This window comes from Nothoprocta perdicaria, unplaced genomic scaffold (genome assembly GCF_003342845.1).
Source record: "Nothoprocta perdicaria isolate Ctin4 unplaced genomic scaffold, notPer1 scaffold_317, whole genome shotgun sequence".
Classification (NCBI taxonomy): domain Eukaryota; kingdom Metazoa; phylum Chordata; class Aves; order Tinamiformes; family Tinamidae; genus Nothoprocta; species Nothoprocta perdicaria.
Window position 1 is genome coordinate 598,998 of NW_020455552.1, and position 22,540 is coordinate 621,537.

A 22,540-nucleotide genomic window follows, 5' to 3' on the forward strand; every position below is an offset into this window, starting at 1 on the left:
GAGCCCCAGCCCTGGCACGCGCTGCACAGCGTCCTCGCCTCCTTCCTGGAGCCCTCGTGGGGGCCCCGCGAGCCCCCCGCGCCCGGCGGCGGCGCCTGGCCCTGAGCCCCGCTCCGCGCTGGGAGGTGCCAGGCGGGATTTGGGACACGGGGACCCCGCTGTCCTAGCAGAGAGTCCCCATGGGGGCTGACGTGCAGGAGGCGCCGAGCGGCGCGGTGGCAGCTCGGGCTCCTCCGGGTGAYACCAGAACAGGCCCGTGCCCTGGAGTCCGGACGGGAAGCAGGGACGTGGTGGCCACGTGCAGGAGCTCCCGTCCCCAGCCGTGTGTGGAGGGCCCTGCGGCCACGGGCACCCAGATGCCACCCGGTCCCACCAGCAGCATGGGCGGGTGCAGGGGGTGCGTTGGCACCCCGGGAGCAGAATGGGGAGAGCAACCTGCTCTCCTGGCCTCTCTTCTTCCTCTCTCCTCTATTTGACTTTTCTCAGCTTCTCAGCTTCTCTCTCCATCCTGGAGATGACTCGGGGACACAGGGCTCGTGTCATGACCTCGATCGGGGGGCAGCGGCTGCTTGTTCCTGCAGCCCGCGGGGGCCGCAGCCCCCGCACCCCCCGGCCGGCCGTAGCTGTGCCCGTAGCTGCCTATTTATGTAACTACTGCCTATGTACGTGGCTCTGCGTAGAGACCCTGGCGGCAGCCAGTAAAGAACCGACCCCGCGGTCCCCGTGTCCCTGTCGTTTCTCTAAGGGGGGCAGTGGGAGCTGCCTGGGGAGGGAGGGCGCTCAGAGGGGCCCAAGAAGCAGCAGAGCAGGAGGCTCCTGCGCTGGGCCCCTTGGTGCCACCCCTTGGTGTCACCCCTTGGTGTCACCCCTTGGTGCCACCCCTTGGTGCCACCCCTTGGGTTCCAAGGACACCACCGAGGAGCTGCCCCTCGCCCCAGCCGCTGGCCCTGCTGCTTCCAGGCCCGGAGGAGCAGGAAGCAGCTCCAGGGGCAGATGTCACCTTTACTCCGTGTCCTTTTCAAACAAGTGACCAGACAGTATATTTATATTATATATATTGGGTATTTACTGGTGGGAGCTGAAAACTTGCACCAAACATGTCTCTGGAGGGGTGATCAATGGCTTTATTTTAGGGAGGGAAGAGGGGCAATCAGTGTCACTGTGGGGGCAGGTGCCCCCCAGCACCCGTGGGYGCCAGCAGGGCAGGGAGGAGGGCGGCCGCCGCGGACAAGGGGCACCCAGGGGGTCTCCCCCCRCAGGGTGGCCAGGGCCAGGGCCAGCCCTTCTCGTAGCCCTTGGGGCTCCTTGGGAATTGGCTCCCCTTGGGGAGGGGGAAAAGCCCCTCGGCCCAGGGATCATGGCTGGAGAGGGYGCCGGGACTGCAGCACCCGGCAAGGGGAAGAAGCCAAAGAACCATGGGGAGGAGGCGGCCCRGGAGTGCTGGAGTGTCAATCCCTGGTCCACCCTGTGCTGCTCCCCCAGCATCTTCCAACGCGGGACCCCCTCAGCAGCCCTGGCTGCGAATCCTTCCGTAGCCCCCAGCCGTGTTGTCGAGGGATGGGACCCACCACCGGATTGTTGCAGGGCTGGGATGGGGACACGCGTGGGGACAAGGGCACGGAGGAAGCAGCGGGGAGCGGAGCTTGGGCCCCCCGCCGCGGGCCAGGGCGGCAGCGGGAGCAAGGGGGACACTGCACGACTCACACGGGGGCTCTACACGGCTGCAGGGAGCGCCGGGCCGCCCCGGGAGCGGCGGCTCCGCGTGCAGGCGGCACGAGGGGGCTGCGGCTCCCGCTGCTCCGCGGGAGGACAAGGAGGGGACATGCAGGCAGGGCCGGCGCCGCTTCCCCGCGCGGCCGCGGCCCTCAGTTCTTCAGCACCGTCTCGTACGCCTGGAAGACGTAGGGAGCCACCTCGGGCGCGCGGCATTTCAGCGAGAGCTGCAGGGAGAAGGAAACGCGGCCTCAGGCCCCGGCCCGAGGGCGCTGCCCGAGCCCCACGGCGGCCCCGACGCCCCCAAAAGCGGCTTCTCCCTCGGCAGAGGCTCCCGCCGCCCCGCGCTGATTCACATCCTGCAACGCGCTCACCGTGCAAGCAGAGCTGAGCCCAGCTGAGCTGAGCTGAGCCCAACCCCACTTTAACCGCTGCAGCCTCCCCGGGGGCTTTTGCCTGCCAAAGAGCTGCAGTTTCCAGGAGCCAGGGCTCCGAGCTCGATCCCAGCTGGCAAAGCCRTGGGAGGAGGCTGCTGCGCACAGGTGCCGAGGGCTCAGGGGGCCAAGGGGACAAACATCGAGCTCAAAGCTTTTCTCACGGTGCTCCCTGCCTAGGTCAGCTTGGAGCTGGGGCAACAAGGGGCGCCTCGTGCAAAGCTCAACTCTCCGCTCCGTCCTCCCTGGCAGCGCTGCCAACAAGAGCCCCAAGCGCTGGGAGCGGGTGGNGTGCCGCCATTTTCGGTGTTTATCGCGGCGGCCATTTTGCCCCCTCCCCCACTGAGAGCGGCCGTTCTGGGGGGTCCCGCCCCCAATTTGGGGGTCCCGCCGCTGCCCACAACCCCCCCCCAGGGGCTGTCGGGGGGGGTCCCCGAAGACACAAACACGGGTCCGCCATTTTGATCCCCCCCACTCGGAGGCCGCCATTTTGACCTCCTCCAGGAGGCCGCCATTTTGCTTACCGCTGGAGGCCGCCATTTTGTGACCCCCCCACGACGGAGGAGCCGGAAGTGGAGGCCCCCTTCCCCTGTCGCCCCGCCCCACTTCCTCCTCGCTGTCTCTATGGCGACGTTCCCGCGCATGTGATCTGAGCGCAGCCAATGGGCAGCGAAGCCGGAGCCGCAGCCAATGGGAAGCGCGAGTGGCTGCGGCAGCCAATGGGCAGCGAAGCCGGAGCCGCAGCCAGGCGAGAGCGCGGGCGGCTGCGGCAGCCCTGGCCAGCGAGGCCGCGACGGAGGCGGCTCCGCAGCGCCCGGCCGCCCCGCCGGGCACGGCCTGCTCTGCTCACGGCAGGGCTGAGGTCRGGAGGTGGTTTTTGCTTTCAAGATTTGTCACTTGGCCGGGACTTCGCCCCCGCACAAGCGTTTCCGGGAGCTGTGGCAGCGCCGACGGTGGTTGCTACCTCACGGCCGGTGGTTGCTACCCCATCGCCACCAGGGTGGTCAAACRGAGACAAGGGCTGATGGAGCCCGTCCTGGGAAGGCCACCGGGACCGGGGGGCGCTCAGGGCAGCACTTTGGCCACCGAAGAGGGTGGCTGTTCAGCCCCACGCTGCTCATCAGCACCTAAACACGGGGCTGGCAGCACCACTGGCTGCTCCCATCGCTGCGTCCCGGCCTCCCTCTGGAGCTCCCAAGCAGAGAGCGAGGACAAGGACAGCGCGGGGARCAGCCCAGGCTGGGCGCAGGGAGCGTTTCGGAGCGGCCCTACCGTGAAGCTGGGATTGCTGGGCTGGATGCGCAGCTCCGCCAGCACCCAGATGCCATTGGTGAGCTTCAGAGACTGGTAGAGCATGTCCTGGCCCTCCACGTTCCTCTTGGCGATGGTGAAGATGTTGCTGCCTTGGAGCTTGCTGCTGACGGCATCTGTGAGGGCAGAGACGCGGCCGCCCTTCAGAGCAGAGCCCCCGGAGGGCGGCGAGGGGCCGGGTGCTGCGCGAGCAACATCCCAGCCGGCTGGCAGGAGGCAGGGGACACCCTGGCACCGTCCCCGCACACCTCAGCTMGGGGGCTGAAGCGCCAGAGAGGAGCCAGCTCCTTGTCCCTATCTGCTGACGCCTCTGCAGCCCTGGATCTTCGTGCCCTAAGTGCTGAGCTGGGGGGACCCAGAGTCTCATTTTGGCCACGGTCCTGGTGGCTCAACAGCCCCGGGTGACACTCGGCTGCCTTTGAGGACACAGAGCACACGGAGCCTCTCCACCTCCCTGCACACTGGGCGCTTCACGGGGCCCACAGCCTGAGCTGGGATAACTTGGATAAACTCGACACCCCTCGGGCACCAAGGGCAGCCCGAAGCCCCTGGACAAGCCGAGCGGAGCCCTTCCGAAGGGGCCRAACCCACCTGCACTGAGGGAACAGTCCTTGATCTGGAACTGGGCCTCGTTCTCGTTGGGAATGTCCTTCCACGTGGCCAGGAACATCTGCCGCTCTGCGGGAAGGGAGCGGCGTGATGCGGGGAGAGCCCCAGCAGCCGCCTCGCCGCCGGGCACCCCACAAAGGCCTTCCCTGCAGTCCGCACGGGGAGGCCTCTGCTCACCTTGCCAGCCCCCCAGCAGCCCCCCGGGATCTGCCTCACCCAGCAGCAGGAAAACTACCCGCTGCTTCTTCCATAGCCAGTTCAATAGGCCTGAAGAGCAAGCGCCAAGGAAGGCAGAATAAGAGGGAAAGGAGGAGCCTGGTGGCAACGGGCTCTTAGAAGGTGTCTCAGGGCACCTGCAGGCGGCCACAGCTTGGCCACGGTGGCTCTGAGCCGCCTGCTCCGCACTCCCGGCGGGATCAGGCTGCGGGGCAGGCAAGGTTGTGCTGGGCAGCGACGGGTGGCCAAGCGCAGGGTGGCAGCAGCTCCCACTCACCCATCTTCCCGTCCTCCACGAAGAGGATGTGCAGCGGATACAGCGTGCTGAAGTAGAACACGTCAATGTTGTTTTTCACCGCGACCTAGGAGACCAAACAGCGGGACGTCAGCGCTTCCTCGCACGCAGAGCGGGCGGGCGATGCCCCGGCGGGCGTCCCGGCCTCCCCCTGAACACCCATCCCCTCGGAGCTGGGTGTCTGCCACACGCCAACAAGGATCTTCCGCTGCGGACAGAGCACTTTGCATGAGAGCTCGGTGTCAGGTTCAAAGCCGGGCGCTCCGACAGGAAACAAAAGCCGATGAGCTGAGCGTTTTCTCCTGCTGGCTTCCTGCTGCCGCAAACCCTTCCAGCTCCACTTCATCTGCTTCCCTCCCTGCTCCCTGCACAGCTCAGCTCGGAGGAAGGAGCGGACACAACCCCGGGCCGYCCTTCTCGCCCAGCCCGCACTGACCCCAATGTCCCCCCAGCTGTTTCTGGGCTCGGGAGGGGACCCCCGGGGCCATTCCCCACCTGAAGGTTGTTCAGCGGGTCCATCTTCATGACGGAGCCAACTGTGTTCAGGGGAAGGGAGATCTCCACCGACTGGTTGGGGGCGAGGGGCGCGTGGACCTGCAGAGGGGCTGCTGGCGCCAGGCCAAAGCTGTGAGGACACGCAAGGAGAGCGGGGATCCGGGCRCTGAGCACAAAGCCAGGTAACAACAGGACAGCCCAGGCTGGGGGTAGCAGCCAGACCTCCCCCCGCCCAGAGGAACAGCCTCCTCAGCCAACTTCTTAGAGGCTCCGGTTTGATCATCACCACCACAGCCATCAGCAAGAGAAGGATCATCACGAGAGGCTCCTCCCGGCCCTAGAGCTGCTCACAGCCCCTTCCCCCGGCCCTCCCGGCTCCACGTGGACCCTGGGCAGGGCCCTCGCCAGCCCTGCTGTCCCGGGGCAGCCAGGGCGTCCTCCCAGGTGAACACGGCACACGTGGGGCTGCTCCGCGGCCTCCGCTGCTCTCCGGGCATCAAATCACACGCTCATTCCCAGCAGCCTTTCTTAAAAGGGCAGCTGACTGTGCTGGGTGCTCCCCGGCTTTGCACGGCCACCCTGCAGGGCCGGAGCCCAGGGAACAGCCCGGCAGGTCCCAGCACGGAGCTGGGACGCGGGAGGGACCCCCCTACCTGTTGCGGTTGAACTGGATGGCAAAGTCGGACATGACCTGCAGGGCTTTGTTTGTTAGCACGAGGTCCATGGAGATGGAGCCCACCTGGCGGCTGAACGTGCCCGAGATCTCCAGCCCCTTGGCCTTCATGGCAGGGAGCCAGACCTGCATCAAGGACACAAGAAATCCATGTGGTTTTATCCAACCTGCAGCACATGCTGCAGAGGAGCTGAATGGAGCGACCAGTCCACAGGGCTCCAGCGCTCCAGCACATGGAAATCCCGGAGCGTTTCACTGCTCCAGACACCCCGGGATGGCAGGGCACCAGGATGCAGACATKGGACCAGAGCATCTATTGCTTCCATCCCACCCACGCCCTCACACCCCAGCCCCAGGCACGTGCAAGGCCCTGCAGGGCACAGCAGGCGAGAGGGGCTGGAGRGACCTGCCTTCCCATCGCCTCCAACGTCCTCTCCATCGCTTCCCACCTGCCTCCAACGTCCTCTCCACTGATGACCCCTCTGCCACCAGGCTGGGTGCAACGGGCTGCTTTCCTGCCAGGGCCCCGAGGCGCTCTGCCCTGCCCAGCGCCCCAGCACCAGCCTTGGCCAGCACCTTAGCTCTGCTTGGGTCCCCTGTCCCGCTCACCGTTTTGGGCGCCACGTAGGACCCTGACAGGGCGCCCACTCCGCCGGTGAGGTCAAAGAGGTCTCCGAGGCCGCTGCCCATGGGTGCCCCCAGGCTCGCGGGTGCTGCGGCGCTGGGCGCTGGCGCGAAGCTGCCGCCGCCACCGCCCATCTGTGGGAGACAAGGGAGCGGGTTATGGGGGTCCTGTGGAGCAGGGGCAAGCGAGGAGGAGGAGGAAGAGGAGGAGGAAGAAGAGGAGGAAGAAGGGCACACTCACAGCAGGGCTGCCTCCCACATCGCTCCTCAGCTGCGAGAGAAAAGACAGGGAGATGTGGTCACCGCGGGCCGCGCGGAGCGGGCGCCCCACAGAGCCCTCCCCGTGTGGGGCAGCCAAGGTCGGGGCCGGCCGGGGCTGCCGGCGGGTCCTGCCTGCGGGGGCATCGCCCGGGCGGCACCGGCAGTGCCCCTTTGCCCCAGCAGGCACACGGAGCGAGAGCAGGGAGAGGCAGCGACCAAAAGCCAGCGGGAGKTCGCTGCTCACACAGCAGCTCCCTGCCTCTCCCAGCACCGTGGGACCCGGGGGCTGGAGGCGGTTTGGGGGGATGAGCTTTCCCTGTGGGAAGCACTGGATTCCCGGGATGCCCCACGCCATCCCGATGCCGCTTGGGACTCGGCCCCCGGTCTGACAGGAGGTTCGGGGCACCCTGGGCAGACAGGGCGCAGGGAGGGCGGGCATGGGTGCCAGAGCCGCTCRAGGGAGCCAAGGAAAGGCTGATCCATACCCCTTCCGACTCGTCCCCCATCTCCAAGCGGAAGCAGGCAAGGCGGAGAGAAGAGCCGGCCACATGCAGAGACGCAAGCCAGGAGAGGAGGCAAGGAAGCCAAGGAGAGAGAGAAAGGCAGGAGGGAAGAGACGTTAGTGCAGCGATGCCGCCGGCCCCATCACCCGCCGGGGGGTCGCACRGTGGCCCTGTCCCTCCGGGGCCCGCAGAGCCCGGCCGGGCCCTGGGGACAGCACAGGGACGAGCCCACGTCGGCTCACGTGGCGCAACTCTGGCCGTGTCTGCGCCACGGCCGCAGGCCTGGGGCAGGGCACGAGCCGCTGCCCTCCTGCCTGCCCGCTCCCTGGGGACACAGCGTGGGGGCTCGGGGCCGTGCAAGGCCAGTCGCCACGGGCTGGGCAGCGGTGCCCACGGGCCACGTGTCGCTGCTGCTGCCCTGGTGGGATGGACAGGGAGCCCAGCCCAGCTCTCCCGGCACAGGAGCCCCCGAGGACATCCTGGAGGAGGCCGGGAGCCCCCGAGGACACCCTGGAGCAGGTCGGGCGCGGGCGGATCTCAGGCCAGCTGCCTGCGCTGGGCTGAGAGCGGGAGCSCAGGAACAGGAGCCTCTCCGCACTGGGGGCACTGGGAACGCCGACCCCAGAGCAGCACATGGGACTGAGAAAGAAGGCGCTAATCGCTGCCCTGGGCAGCCACCTCGGCCACCCCTCAGCGCCAGCCGGCAGCTTGTGGAGCGCTCGGCTCCCTTCAATGTTCAYGGAAGGGCCCTGCCCAGGCGTCCCTGCGGGGACAGGCCAGTGTCGCCACCGTCGCTCCGGGTGGCAGCGGACACCACCCAGGGCACGATGCCACCCGGGCAGGTGGGCATGGGGAGCTGCCGAGGCGACGGCAGCGCGGCCGGAGTGCGGAGCCGCGACCCACCAGGCTGTCGAGGCCGCCGCCGAGGAGGTCCACGGCGCCCATCTGCACGGAGGAGGCGGCCATGGCGGGGCCGCTCACCGGCGGGCCCAGGTCCAGGTTGAGCAGGTCGCCCAGGAGGTCGCCCTGCGTGGGGATGACGGCCGGCGGCTCCGGCGCCTGCACGCCCGACGGCGCCGCGTCGGGGCTCTCCGCGCTCTCRCTCCTGGAGAGGGACAGGCAAAAGGAGGGTGAAAAACGCGATGCCAAAGAGCTCTGGGTGAGCCAGCACTTCCAGCTGGTGGTGGGATGGACACAATTTGCCCAGCTGTGCCTTTTGCTGTCCCAGCAGCGACGATCCCACCATTCAAAACCCTCTCACGGAGATTCACCTTGTACTTAAATCCAAAGTCCCTCCACGGGGCTTGTAAGGACGGTGCTTAATGCAAACCAGCCCTGCTGCTACAGGGAGACCTTATTTGGGGAAACAGCCACAAAGCAGAGCCCCTTCCCAGGAGCGCTGCTGGCGGCTGTAACACCCGAGCACGGGTGACACCACGACTGAGACACCATGTCCCACGTGACAGGAGCTGCCAGAGCGGTTGTGATATTCACCACGGCTCCGCTGGATGCAGAACAGCTCTGTGCTTCCACCGACACACAGCGCTGACACCAACCAGCCCTCACCCAGAGCCCCAGCAGGGAGAAGCAGTCCCGCTCGGTGAGCAAGACCCGAGCTGCCCAGCGCCTCACAAACTCAACACACGTCACAGAAACAGCCTGGGCAGAGGGGAGCAAGCAGAGAGACACTCACGAGCCTGTTCGCGGGGGCAGGTTCTTGTGCACGACCCCTCGGCTGCCCTCCACGAAGGCGCTGGGAGGCTTGTGGTAGACGGAGGCCAACGTGCCGATGTAGCAGATGAGCTCGTCCAGCAGCGTGGGCTCTATCAGATCCGTCTCCTCCGAGATGAGGGGCTTCTCCGCCAGCACCACTTCCTTGGCCGCCACCGGGTCGGTGGAGAGCAGGCGCCAGTAGATGTAGCCGCGGTCCCGCAGGTCCGGGTTGTCCGAGTCCTGCGGGAAGCGCGGCAGTTAGAGCTGAAGCAAGCGGGAAAGCAAGAGAACGCAGACCAGTTCAGAGCACCTTTGGGCCACAAACATCCTGTCCCCCCCCCAAATCATGCTGGAGCATTAGAGGGAGAGGGAAGACCTGGCCCGTGTTGGACCTCTGCTCTATAGAGGCTGGACAAGGACCCACGCTGTTACACTGGTGCCAGCGGGGCAACGAGGCACGACGCTGCCCCGGGCTGCAGCAGACCCCCGTTTAACCACCAGCGTTTCCATCTAACGCTAACGGGCACRTGGTGGGAACGCGGTGCCTGTCGCAGGAGTCTCCCACGAGGGGCACTGCGCTGCCACGACGTGCCCGTCGCTTCGGGAGCGGCGGCAGCGCTCCGCCGGGAGCGGGTTACGCACCTGCGTGGCCAGGCTCAGCACCTGCTGCACCAGCTCCTGCGTCTCCGTGGGCTTCTTCAGGAAGAGCTTCACGATGGCCGTGAGCAGCTGCAGCTGCACCTGCGGGCACAACCGCCACGTCAGGAGGGACGGGCAGCCCTGGCTGCTCTGGGGGAAAAGGCRCCGGAGTCTCCCTGGCACGCGCTGCCTCTCGGGACCTGATACGGGGTGACCCGCGAGGCAGCGGTGACACCGCTCCCAGCACCGGGGGTGACTCCCAGCCGAGCCTGGGGCTGCGTGAGGCCCATTCCTGCCCTCCCGGCCCGCCAGAGCTGTGGGCTGCTGGAGAGGTCGCTGGGTGAGAGGCTGGGACTCACCCAGGCCCAGGAAGATGAAGGTCAGAGCACCCTCTGAGTGGCAAGCGGGACCCATTCGACTGTCCCCTTGGGCCTGAGGCAGCACAGATCAGTGGCTCTGTTATTCACTTAACTGTGACTTGGCTGCGACTTAATTTCAAGGTGTTTTGTACAGTAGATGAGAAATCATCATAGGTGACACCYATAAAATTTTCAAATGAAAACCTATGAACCACTTGTGCTCCTCAAGGAGGCAGCAACTGAGGAAGCAGCAGAAGCTACAACCCCACGACAGTGTCTTCACCCAACGCAGAAGAGGTCCCCAGCAACCTGACAAGTTCCCGTCCTGCATCCTCTGTGACGGAGAGGATGGAGGGAAGAGACGCAGCCCCATTCCTGCTGCCCCTGCAGGCTGCAGCAGCCTCCCTCTAACGATGACCGGCCTCAGCTGCCAGAGCCAACAGGACAGACGTGTCCCCCTGCCCGCCCGGTGGCTGCCAGGGCCTTCCCAACGAGGATGCCTGCTCAGGAAGCACCAGCTGAGCTCCTCGTCAGCTCATTTCAGCAGCAGGACTTCCTCTTCCAGGCCCCAGAGGCTGCTCCTGTCCTGGCACAGAGGAATGGACCAAGTGATCAGCTGGTCCCTTCCAAGGACCACCAATGTGGTATCTCATGGGACAAGTGGGTATGGTCTACAGCCAGGACCAACACAAAGCCTGCGAGAAACAACTGTTCTGAACCTGCTAGAGCAGGTTGCTTTCTTCAGATCCTATTAGCACAAGCTTTTTCATGGTTTTCTCCTTAAAACAAAAAGCCTCAGGGACACAAAATTACTCTCAGCTATCGTTCAGCCAAAGGGGTGAGGGAAAGCCCCTTGCTTCGGACCAAGGCGCTACCTTGGCCAACACGACACAAGAACAACTTTGAAGGACCAAACCCCCAACTCACCCCCAGCACAAGCAGCCAGTGCTACCAAGGGATGAGGCCCCCTTCACGCGGAGGCCTCTCCAGGGCCGCGTGTGCCCATCCGGCCATACCTGGGTGCTCTCGTCGTGGAAGCCCTCCAGGAAGCTCTCGAGGAGCTCGTCCGCGTTGTCGATGCGCTCCGCGTACTCCCCCACGATCCAGATCATGGCAGCCCGGGCCTCGGGCTCGTCCAGGGAGTCCAGGTTCTCGCAGAGGGTGGCGATCACGCTCTCGTACCTTCCAAAACARGACCCGCGTTCACCAAGCGAACAGAGGGACCCAGGCCCAGCCGGGGTCACCAAGACCCATCCCATAGCCCGGGAGCCAGGGCATCGCTGCCAGCCCTCCCAGCTCGCTCGTGCTGCTCTCGGGGAGGGATCCGGCCTCCGGCTGGTCCCCAGCGCCGACACTGCCCACTGAACCCTCCAAGCCCCACACATGTGGGGCACGTGCCCTGCTCRCCGACCTCTCTGCAGAATTCACTTCTCAGCCCCGCTCACCCCGTCCCCATCCTCTCTCCAGCTCTGCAGCGGCCCCCACTTGCTGGAGATYTGCACTGACTTCCCAGTCGTTACTAATTCTGTTCATTAGTAACTATTATTGCTATTAGTTCATTACTTCCTGGACATGGCAGTCRCCCACTCATGATGGATCGGTCTGAGGTCTCCCCTCGCTTCCTGCTACCCTTGCACAGGAGSATCTTGGAGCTACTGCAGCCAAAAATACATCCAGCTTCTTCCCCAGAGGCCACATGAGATTATTCTAGCCCCATCTCAGTCCTTGCACTGATGCTGCCACCAGGACCACTGAATTATGATCCAGAGCTGGTTAATGTCCATGTGAGCAGCCTCAAAGTCTCTGCCTGCTTTTGCCCATTGGGTCTCTAGTTTGAGGCTCAGGACGTGGCCTAGGCTGTGCAAGGCTCTCCCGTCCCCACATTAACGCCTGGAGACACATCAGCTCACGAGCACAACCCAGAGCAGGTCTGGGTTTCACACACGCCCTCCCTCCCTGCCCTGCGAGGACGTGGGCACGAGTGATTTCCTACGAAGCCCTCTGCAATGCTGGGCTGCAGGCAGCTTCAGCACGGGCTGCCAACCCGGGGGGAGCAGCAGCCCAGCCCTCCCCCCGGATCCGGAGCTCTCTAGGGCTCCATTAGCACGGAGGGGCACCAAGGGTGGCCRGCGGCGCCGGGGAGCCACGTACTTGTTGGGGTACTTGCGGAAGATGTCCTTGATGACCACGATGGCCTCCTGCACCACGTAGTTGACTTTGGTCTGGATGAGGTCCAGCAAGGTGCTGACGCAGCGCTCGGCCGATTGCTGTTGCGGGGACTGGGTCACACCGGGGGCTCCTCCGCGCCCCCCGCACGCCTCCCACACCTCAACCCCACGSCGGATGCGCCAGCGCGGCCTCCCGCTCCCCAAAGCCGGGCCGGGGTCCCCCCATCCCTCCCGCGTGCTCCAAGCGCCTGCTCCTGCGCCCGCGAGGGTCCCTTTCTGAGAGTGCAGACTCCTAAACCTCGCCTCAGCTTGCATCTTTGCAGCCACACGCCTCAGGGTTAACAGCAATGAGAAAGCAGAGCTAAGGAGAACGTCACGGCCATAAATCCTGCTGGAAGAGGCTGGATTGCAGACCGGAGGGATCGGTTTAGCAGCCGCAAGCTGGGCCAGCTCAGCTCCCTGGTGGGAGCTGAAAGAAAAACCGTGTTGGCCCCAGCCTGTCTCCTCCTCCAGCTCTCCAAGGCTGCCTTGCTGCCGTTAAGGTGCTTTTGTCATGCAACTGCGATGCCCTGCATTAATCCAATATAAAATTGGCCGGCTCACAGCCACCTGACCTTGTCCCTACGCACGCCTCTTCACCGGCCACGCAGAGCCACGGCAAGCACAGCAGGAGCTGCAGAAGCCTTTTTAGTAATCCCTTCCTCCAAATTACCTCTGAGTGGATGCAACCCCCCCACTGTCCCCTTTGCTAAGGGATTAACTCGCTCCCAGAACTCCCGCAGTCTCCGAACAGGACACTTGTATAATCTGCTTCCTTAACACGTTAAGGCACATTTGGCAGCCCGGTCTGCTGCAAGCAGCTAGGTCAGCAGCCGCACACGGTGTGCGCAGGGATCCTGAAAAGGCTCCTGCAGCAAATGGCAAGGGGAACAACCAACCTGGGGTGACCGCGATGGGTGGCCGTCCCAGTCACAGCTGCCACAGCAGCACGAGAGGACACTGTGTGGAGCTCCCTGCCGCTCTCCACAGCCAGCCCAAGCTTTTCCAAGCCGAGCTCTGTGCCCAGCTCTGCTGCCCTCCAGGCCAGCTGCCACATCCCAGCCCTCACCTCGACCTTGATGGCGCAGCGGCCGATGGCTCGMACCGCCTTCCTTACGAAGTCCACGTCCACCTCCGTGGCGTATTCCTTCAGCTCCGCCAGCACCTGCCGGACAAGAGGGGCCAGTGAGRGCTGCTCCGACACGTCTCCCATGAAGGCATCAAAGGAAAACACAGCAATGCGCTTCCCTAAGGCCCAGCACCACGGGCCAGACCACAGCAGATCGGGTGATGCAGCACATGCCTTAATGTTCTGCAAAGCCACGGGCTATGTTCACATCAAGAACTTAATTGAGCGCCTGTAAGCGCCAGTTCAGATGCTGCTTGATAATCTGGGCAGGGGCAGCCCCCGCCCAGGCACCCTCCCTTGTCACTGCCAGGTCTTTCCGCAGTTCTGCACCAGTTTTACCCGGGAAACACGGTGCTGGCCTGCCCTGCRTGCCCTGCTTGGTGCCCACCCAGCCCAGCCGGGGCGGCGCGCGGGTCTCCGACCTGGGCTATGTTGGCCTGGGAGGCCAAGCGGATCATGATGTCCAGTTTCTCCAGTTTGACGTAGATGGGGTCGTTGTACTTCACAAAAAACACCTTCATCTCGTGCTTCAGGATTTCGGGCCTGGGGGACAACAAGGGGCAGGAATTAAGGGACACTCATAACCTTCACTTGGAGGACAGAAAGCAGCAGCAAAAAGCCTCCGGAAGGCACGGATTTCTGCAGAGCTCTCAGGATACAGAGACCAGTATCATGTGATTCCTCTCGTGGCAAAGGCGTCTGCCAGCCCTGACCGCTGCTCCCACACCCAGGGCCATCCGTAGGCGCAGGCAGCAGGCCGAGCTGAGCGGAACGCCGGGCCGAGCAGCCCCGGGAGCACCCGCAGCGCCAGGCCGGGAGGACAAGGCGCCCCGGCCGTGGGCGCCGGGAGCCCACGGRGGCTGTTTGGTGCCAAGCAACCCGAGATCGGTGCTTATTCCCGCCTCACGGCCCCGCCGGGCACAGCCCCTGCAGACCAGCAAAGGGACACGGGGACCTTTCAGTCCGTGCTCCTTCGAAAGGACGACTGCTCAGAACAACCCTGTTCCCCAACGCTCCTCGCTAGGCATGTGGCGATGAAACCAAGGCCTCAGCTATTCACCACCCCACTTGCTGCTCCCTGCCTGGTCCCTGTCCTGATTCCCTAAGCTAATTCCTGAGTTTTACTCCTAGAGAAGAGATGAAATCCACAGGAAGGGGTGTCAACCSAGGCCTGACCCTCCCGCAGCCCCCAGAAGGTTGGCAGCAACAGGAAGCAGCGCCCGGGCAAGGACAGGGGAGCCACACGGGGCCACCCTGCTGCGCGTCAGAGCTCTCACCTCTTCTGCACGATGAGGTTGATGTTGCGCAGAGCCACGTACTGCAGCTCGGGCTCCGCGGAGAGCAGCGTGACCAGCGGCGGCGCCAGCTTCTTCAGCAGCGTGCCGTAGTAGTCCAGGTCCTTGGACAGCATCTCCATGAACTTCATGAGCACCTTCACGGCCGACAGCACCACCGCAGAGTTGGCGTGGGACAGCCGGGGCGTCACCCGCTCGCAAATGCTGCGCGCGCCGGGAGGGGACACGAAGGGAAAGGTCATCAAAGCCCGACTTCCTAGTTAAGGTACAACGTTACTGCTAATACCACTGAGAAATGGGGCACTGAGAGCAGGGCAGGTGCCCACCGTATCATGACCGTCCCAAGGGATGTGTCACTGCCTCCTCTGATGATGATTATTTCCCAGCCCGCCCAAACCCCAATTCCAGTGACTCCCTTTGGGAGCTCGCGAGGGCCCAGCCCGTTTCTCCATGAACGATGACGTCCCAAGGCAGCTCAGGGGCGAGCAGCCCAACTCGCGCTGCTCAGCACGTGCCCACCAGCCGGAGCAGAGAGCTGAGTGTTAAAGAGCAGTTTGGAAGGAAGCCTAAAGACGTGCCAGGACGTGGCGCTGGAAGCAAGCAACCCTTTCAGGCAGCGCCCGTGCGCTCCCTTCCCTTCCAAGCCCTGCTCCCGCCAGCCCTGCTCCTGGAAGCAGCCATCTGCAATGCACCCAGACCTCACCTCTGGGCTTCCCGGTCATCCTTGGGCATGTAGTTTGCCAGGCAGTCCAGGATGAAGATCTGGCCCCACTCGGTGCATTCGTTCAGGGCCGTGAGCAGCTTGTTGATGGACTGGGGGTTTAGGTCCAGCAGGTTACTGCTCGGGTGAGACTCTGCTATTTCCGAGAGCGCGGCGACTGCGTTGGCCACCACCTGCCAGAGGGGACCGGACACGCGATACGTGACGAGGAAAAGAGCGGATTGACACCCCGGAGGAAGCGGATGCACAAGCGGACACGGCGCATCCTTCATGTCAGCCCCACTCGGGTACAGCCCCATCTCGGGCCCCAGGCCCTGCTCCCCCAGGCTGATCCGGGGCAGCCACTAYTGCCCCACACGGCATCGCGTCCATGGGAGCACATGGAAAAGGAGCCCCAGCAGCCAAGGACATGCCAAGGACAGCACAGCAGGCACAACCCGACAGCCCTTCTCGTGCTCTCRGGGTAAGAGCCTCTGTCCCACGCCTATCCCTTGTGCTGCTGACCGAAACACAGAGGGAAGAGTGGGATAAAGTGATTCCGAYGGCACGGCTATGTCCTGACCAGCTCCAGGCAAGCAGGGATAAAGAGCTCAAAGGAGTTGAGCTTTAAAAAAAATAAACTTCAGGTCAGCTGGACATGTCGCGTGCTTGGAAAACCTATTAGGATATCTGGGAATGATGAGGGACAACAACAGTGCTCCAAGGTAGTGGAGACACTGCCCACTTCAACTGTATTGGACTGGGAATAACATCCCTGAGGAAAAGGGAGCTCGTCCAGGTGCTGCTGGTGCAGACCCGGCTGCGCTGCTGCTCCCCAGCTTGCAGCAGGGCTCGGGTTTCTGCTGCAGCCCCYGAGCAGCAGCACGAGCCGCGGGTCCCTCCTCGCAGGGCAGCCAGGCGCGTCYTCCCCGCGGGCACCCGGTGCTGCAGGACGTGGTGCCTGCGGGGGGAAGGAGCCAGGTTTGCTTCTGCCCAGCAGCCTTGGGAGAACCTCGGAGGAGGCCAGAGCAGCGTTTTGACTGCTAAGGTTTCCTAGCGGAGCCGTCACAGCTGCCCATGACCCGTGTCCTGGAGGGCAGCGCTGCGGGAGGTGGYGACGGGCAGCAGCAGCCACAGACCTTGGTGGCTCCTGCTCAACTCCTCACACAAACAAATCCAAAGACCTTTTTCTCCCATCCCTGTGTCCGCTCTGCACAGCGGCGGGTTCCTGCCATTACCTGCTGCTGCTCCTGGTGTTGCTCTTTACTGGCTGCTCTCTTATGAGAGATGCAGTAACTGCTGCATCTGCCCATGCCCAGGCCACTGTGACCACCCTAGTGTCCCCAGCGGCCCCAGGCTCGCTGGGCTCACAGCCAGGAGCCCACCACGCGCCGCAAGACAGTGCAGAACTGCAAAAGGAGAGGAGCATGCAGAGCTGAACGAACGAGGGAGGGCACTTATCGCCACCGGGACGAGCAGAGAGGGTGAGGAAGGCAAAAAGCAATCACCATGGGGTTGGAGTCCGAGATGAGGTCCTTGAGGGTATCTAGGAAGCCTTGGTCCTCCACCAGCTGCGCGTTGATGTCGTGCAGCTTGGCCACGCAGACGGCCGCCGTCTTGCGCACGTAGGGGTCCTCGTCCTTCAGACACTTCCGCAGGGGCTCGCACAGGTACTCCGTTATCTTGTCCACCCGGATGCAGCCCATGGTGCGCACGGCCAGAGCCCGGATCAGAGGGTTTGGATCCTCACAGTCCTGTAGGGAATCGGAAAGGGAGGTCAGATATATCCAAGGGTGCTAGACCTTGAATCAGACTTCAGAGGTGGCTTCAGGAACTGAATCCCTACTTGAGCACCTGAAGTCTAGAGGTTTTAACCCTCATTCGTCAAAAACAAGAAGCCCAAGAGTACTTCAACACAGCAGAAAGGTTAGATGTGTTCTCCTGAAATCTGGGGTGGTCAGAGTTTTAACACCACCATTTCTCACTCCAGACCTCCAGGAATCAGCTGTTGTCATCACACCAAGCAGTCAAATTCATAYGCCAAGCGGCAAAGCCACCAACTGACCCAGGAAATGCATCTACAATGTTTACTGCCTTTTTAAAAAAAAAAAAGAAAAAAAAAAACAAGTCTCTCTCTCAGAGCCCAGATTCACCCCCAAATCCCACTCAGCCTCTTAACAAACTGATCTGGCCACATCTTGGCTCCTAACAGACACGCTCTTCAGGGTGTCATTCCTAGAAGATCGCAAGGGCCTTCTTGGCTGCCCTGACTCAGTGAGCAGGTTCATGTGATCCTAGTCCCTAAAAGCTCATAGGAACTGTCCACAGCAGAGGCTCCCACTGACAGAGCACGGAGCACAGTCCTGCTGCCAAGAAAAGGCTTTTCTCCTGCTCTTCTCCTGCACTGCTGGCCAGATTTGTTCTCTTCCCTGGCGCTAAGGGAGCCCCTGCTCAGRACAAACCCACCCTCTCTTCTCCGCAGCTGGGTAAGTGGCACCTCAGCATGGGGGCCTCCTACRAAAGCCCAGGGGAAGGCAGAGAAGGGAGGGCAAGATCAGGGCAAGGACCAACTCTCACTGGTTCAGAATTGAGTTCTTTGATGGAGAAACCAGAGGACTCTTGGCCTAAGGAATGGAGACCCCCAAATCCCTTTTCTCCTAGGAGAGAAGCTCTGAATCCTCAAAGGTGACAGCAACAGAGTGGGCTCGGGGGTGATGCATGTGTGAGGCTGAGCTGATGCTGCTAGGGACACGCAGGGACGCAGCCCTCGCCCCTCACCTTCACAAACGTGTTCACTGCCATGATAGCCATGTCGGGCTGGCTCTTGGCGTAGTTCATCAGGTAGAGGTAGACCAGCTTCTTCAGCTCGAGGTTGTCGGTCTGCATGCAGTTCACCACGTCGGGGAAGAGAGCACTGAAATGCAGAACATCTCCATGAGCAGGGCCATGCAGCAGAGCCGGGGAAGAAGAAGCCACCCCTACGTGATCATCTGCCAATTCCATACCCTGGTGGGGGGCTCCATATGTTCCTGGAGCCAGGAGGCCCTGAGTCCTCGCATAAGCCGAGCCTGCTCCTCAGCTGTTTCACAGATTGGACTAAAGAAACCATCCCAGCACTGGGTTTTGCTTCACGGATCTCTATCAACTCCAAACAGTCCCTAACGGACCTCACCTGGGCTCTCCCAGAGCATTCCCACAGGGCGCTGCTGTATCCCAGCAATGCGGGCGGCTTTCCCTTGGGCTGGGAGAAGGTGCCACATTCAGCAGCCCTCACCAGCTCTCCAGAAGCCTCCAGAGCCCGCAGGGCCTGCAGCTACGGGCACCCGAGACGTGCCCTCCGCGCGCTCCCTCCCCGAGCACACCCCAAAATGGGCTCAGGCTTTTGCAGACACCAAATCTGCCCTGCTGCAAACCGCTCAGGAGCCACCTCGCAGAACTTAATACTGAGGGCCCAGCGTAATGAATAGCCCCGCTTCCCAAGGGAATGACACTCCAGCAGGGAGCTGCAGAGCCGCAATGCTGCCTGTGCAGAGTGTGGAGCCTTCCCTGGCCCCAGGGAGTGAGAATTAACAACTCGGAGGCTGCAGATGCCAGATAAGCTATTTTGCAGCGGATGATAAAGACAGACCAATTAGACCATTAAACCACCCCAGGACGAGCAGCCCTGGCCTGAGGGCTCACACTGACGTTATCCCATGCTGACACTKGTCTGGTTTTCCCCTGGAAGCTTCTCCGTGACCGCAAAACCACCCGCTGCTTACGGGTCAGCTCCAGGGGACCCGCAAGGACAGGCCCTTCCGCAGCCGCCCCTGCTCTCGCCCCAGCCCGAAATGTCCCCCTTTGGGACCTCTTCACCTTGCTCCGTCAGTGCCCTGGGAGCAGGGGAGGGCACCCCTTGATTCTGCAAACACGGCGCCCAGACCACAGTTTTGCTCCAGCTCCCCTCCAAAGCCCCCCTGAAAGCTGCGTGAGGAGCAGAAACGCAGGCAGGGCGGGTGACAGAAGGCAGGGAGGGAGGGAACCATCTGCCCCTCTGCCAGGCCCATAAAGAAGGGGCAGGAGCGGCCGCCTAATCCTTGGGTCGCGCTCCCGCAGCRGGATTACCGCCCCCGGAGCACGGGCCTCCATCCCCTGCCCAAAGGGCTCCGGGAGGCTTCTGCTTCCCTTTGGAGCGAGGTCCCGCTCCAAGGGAGCAGCAGGAATCCCAGCAGAGCTCCCGGCTGCCGCTGGGACCRCAGGCACCAACGCGCCGGGCGGCTGCTCCCACAGGAAACCTTCCGTGGCCACAGCAGCTGCAACGGGCCCAGAGCCGCGGGGAGACGACGCAGGCCCAAGCCCCCCAAAACGGGGGCTGCAAAGGGGGGCTCCGGGCTTCCCATCCGCTCCCATCCCGCCCAGCTCCTGGGAGCGCTGCGGGACCTGCCGCTCCACGTGCTCGGAGCGTGTCCGGAGCWGCGGCCCGGCCGCCCATGCGCTCCGCTCGGGCGCTCCAACCCACCTGACGTCCTTGCCCACGGTCATGGAGGCGATCACCTTCTTCACGGCCTCTTTCTTCTTCTCCTTCTTGTCGCTGTTCAGCTCCGCCTTCAGCTCAAATATCTCCCCTGGAGGGAAAGAGGAAGCTGGGGCTCGGCCGGGACACGCGTGCGCCCGCCGGGCATTCCCGCCTCGCCACGCCGGACATTCCCGCCTCGCCACGCCGGACATTCCCGCCTTGCCACGCCGGGCGCCCGCGGGGTCACCGCTCCGGGACAGGGACACGCTGTGGAGCGGGAGCAGGGCCCGGAGCCCGCACGGGGCTCTCCCATCTCGCAGCCGCAGCGCTGGCAGCTGGAGGTAGATGGAACTTCCCAAACTTCCCTCTAACAGCGAGGGCGACTCCGGCTCCTCAGCCCACGGGGACCCTCCTGCTCCCGGGTGGCTGCTGCAGCTTAGGATGTACACGGGGAGCTCAGGATGCACATGGGGAGCTTAGGATGCACGTGGGGCGCGCCGGGGCCTGGGCCCTGCGTGCAGATGGGGCTCCCCCCCATGCCCAGCGGGTAAGGAGGGTCTGTGTTGGCGCTGCGGATGCCAGCGGTGCCCCCCAYGCGCCGCGGGGCTGCGGGCACCTTTCTTGGTGGTGGTGAAGTACTTGGAGTCCGTCATGGTGGCGTCCGGCCAGCAGCGCGTCCCTGGGGAGAGGCAGACAAGAGGCCTTCAGAGCCGGCCCCTCCGCCCGCTGCGCGAGCYGCTGCGGAGGGAAAAGCTCCAGCAGGGAAATAGCGGGGGAAATAACAGGAATTCTCGGGGAATGAGAAGCACGAGGGCGACAAGCCCGGAGGCAGCTGCAGTGGGAGCAGAGCCCCCGGCGCCGCAGGGAGGCCAAACGCAGCCCTTCTCGCCCGCCACCGTTCCCGAGGGCTGCCCCTTCACACGCACAGGGCAGATATCGCCTAAGCCCCAGCGCCTCGGGCGGATTTGGAGCCGGGCGGATGCACGTGCAGCCGGCAGCCCTCTTTAAAGGGCAGYGGGAAGGCTCCGATGCATCTTTTCCAGCGCCTTCCTCCCCGCTCCCTTCAGCAGAGGGATAAAATATTAGGAGCAGCGGCCGGGAACCCGGAGCGGGGCCCTGCAGGAGCCTGATGTGGGTCACACGGAGCCCAACGCGCCCCTAGGAGCCCCGCTTTAGAAGGGAACCGAGCGGTTTTGGGCAGGGGAGCCCTCGTGCAGCCGCACGGCAGGAGCACGAGGAAGGCGCCTGGACATGCGGGAAGGTCCCAGCTCCCCGCGCACCCCGGAGGAGCCCGGGCCAGGCACCAGCGACCGGGCGGGATAATGAGAAGCAAAGGGGGATAAACCGCGGCGCGGGCCACAGGCTGAGCCCGCAGAGCCGCCGCGTGGCTCCGAAGCGCCATTCTCCCCAATGGCTCCGGCTTTCCTGGTTTCCAGCGGCGGAGCCGGACCCCGCGGACCACCCCRACGGCAGCGCCAGTGCTGGGTGAAGGAAGCGGCAGCGGGAAGCTCCTGGGCAAGCGAGCGGAGGCGCCAGCGGAGCCCCGGAGCACCCGACCCCGGGCCCAGAGCGCTTCCCAAGCTGCATCTCCCGACACCTCCGGCCCTCACCTAGCAGGGAACAATGTGGCTCGGATGTTGGGAATGGGAGCGGATCGACCTTTAGGAAGGCGATGGGAAGCCCCGAACAGCTTCCCGGGCAGCACAAGGAGTTTTCCCCTGCCTGGACACCAGTCGCTCCCGACTGGAAAGCACCGAGGAGGAAGAGCCCCAAGGATGGGGAGGTGCAGATTCCTACATATCTGTATAGTGGGAATAGGAAAGGGCTCCTGGGAGGAATATTGGTTTCGGAAGCTCCTTGGGAACGGTTGGGCCTCTCCGCTGGTGCCGGGATCCCGYGGGGCGCCCGGAGCGGAGCGGTGCCGCTGCCTGGGCGGCAGAACGGGCGTCGGGCAGGTTTCCCCCACGGGTTTCACTGCTGGTTCCCTCTTCCAGAGGGCAGGAGGAAGAAAGACCCAACCCCGCCTGCCGCCCACAGCGGCTTCTGCTTCCCTGCGCCCGCGGCCTCGGGCAGCGGCGGGAATGCCCCGAGCGGAACAGGAACAGGAAAAGCTGCTCCCAGAAAGCACCGGGAAGAGCAGAGGCTCCCTGTCCTTTGCACGGATCTGTGCTTTCCGAAACGTTTTCCTAGCCCAGGAGCTGAGCCCCATCCCTGGGCAAATTCCTGCCGTTAGGCTGGATCCTGGACCCATCCAGCCAGCCGGGGGACTCGGACAGGGGACTGCAGGGGCCGGCGGGAACTCGGAGCGGGAAGAGAGGAGCACGGACAGGGCAGGCGGCGCCTGCTCTGTGAAGGACACGCYGCGGACGGCACGAGGGACAGGAAGGCTCCCCACGGGAGAGACGCCGGGGTTCCCGTCGGAAGGACGATCAAGACCTGGCAGCRCCGGCGGCCGCTTCCGGAGCGGAAAACCAAGGGGCAGAGACCCCATTTCGGAGCAAAGCGGGGAGTGGGGCCGGCGCCGACTCCCTTCGCGCCCCGCGGCCGAGCGGCACCGAACCCGGAGCGAAACGAACCGCGGGGCAAAGCCGGGAGCGCGGGCTGGGGCGCACGGAGACAGGGCAGGCAGCCGGGCTCCCCACGGATCCCTGCGCTCCAGCAGCTCCCGCTCCGGCCTTCCCAGGCCTCTCCCGCCGGGACAGGGCTGCTCTCCCTGCGGACGAGGGGCTTAAGGCGCCCTAACGCCCGACACGGCGCAGGGCCGGCGCTGCCAGATCCGCGCGTCCGGAGGGCCCCAAATTCGCGCTGCCGGGGGTCCCCAAACCCGGGTCACTCGGGGTCCCCAAACCCGGGACATCCGGGGTCCCCA

The 22,540-nt window shown here is 64.1% G+C and overlaps 1 protein-coding gene and 1 non-coding gene across 2 annotated transcripts; both read right to left on the reverse strand.

Moving 5' to 3' along the window:
- Positions 1–1,787: 1,787 nt before the first annotated feature.
- Positions 1,788–20,344, reverse strand: AP1B1 (adaptor related protein complex 1 subunit beta 1). Its single transcript, XM_026042883.1, has 22 exons — positions 20,288–20,344; positions 19,675–19,780; positions 17,955–18,090; positions 16,685–16,930; positions 15,180–15,370; positions 14,459–14,680; positions 13,604–13,724; positions 13,122–13,217; positions 11,997–12,112; positions 10,862–11,027; positions 9,490–9,588; positions 8,828–9,087; positions 8,038–8,239; positions 7,117–7,137; positions 6,612–6,641; positions 6,356–6,505; positions 5,727–5,872; positions 5,074–5,203; positions 4,561–4,645; positions 4,050–4,136; positions 3,420–3,574; positions 1,788–1,940 (listed from the first exon to the last, which is right to left on the reverse strand). Exons 1-22 carry the CDS (start codon positions 20,322–20,324, stop codon positions 1,866–1,868), a joined length of 2,877 nt encoding a protein of 958 aa, XP_025898668.1. The 5' UTR covers positions 20,325–20,344; the 3' UTR covers positions 1,788–1,865.
- Positions 5,308–5,409, reverse strand: LOC112950389. The gene has a single exon (XR_003250001.1). It is a non-coding gene; the product is annotated as a small nucleolar RNA SNORD125 (small nucleolar RNA).
- Positions 20,345–22,540: the final 2,196 nt, after the last annotated feature.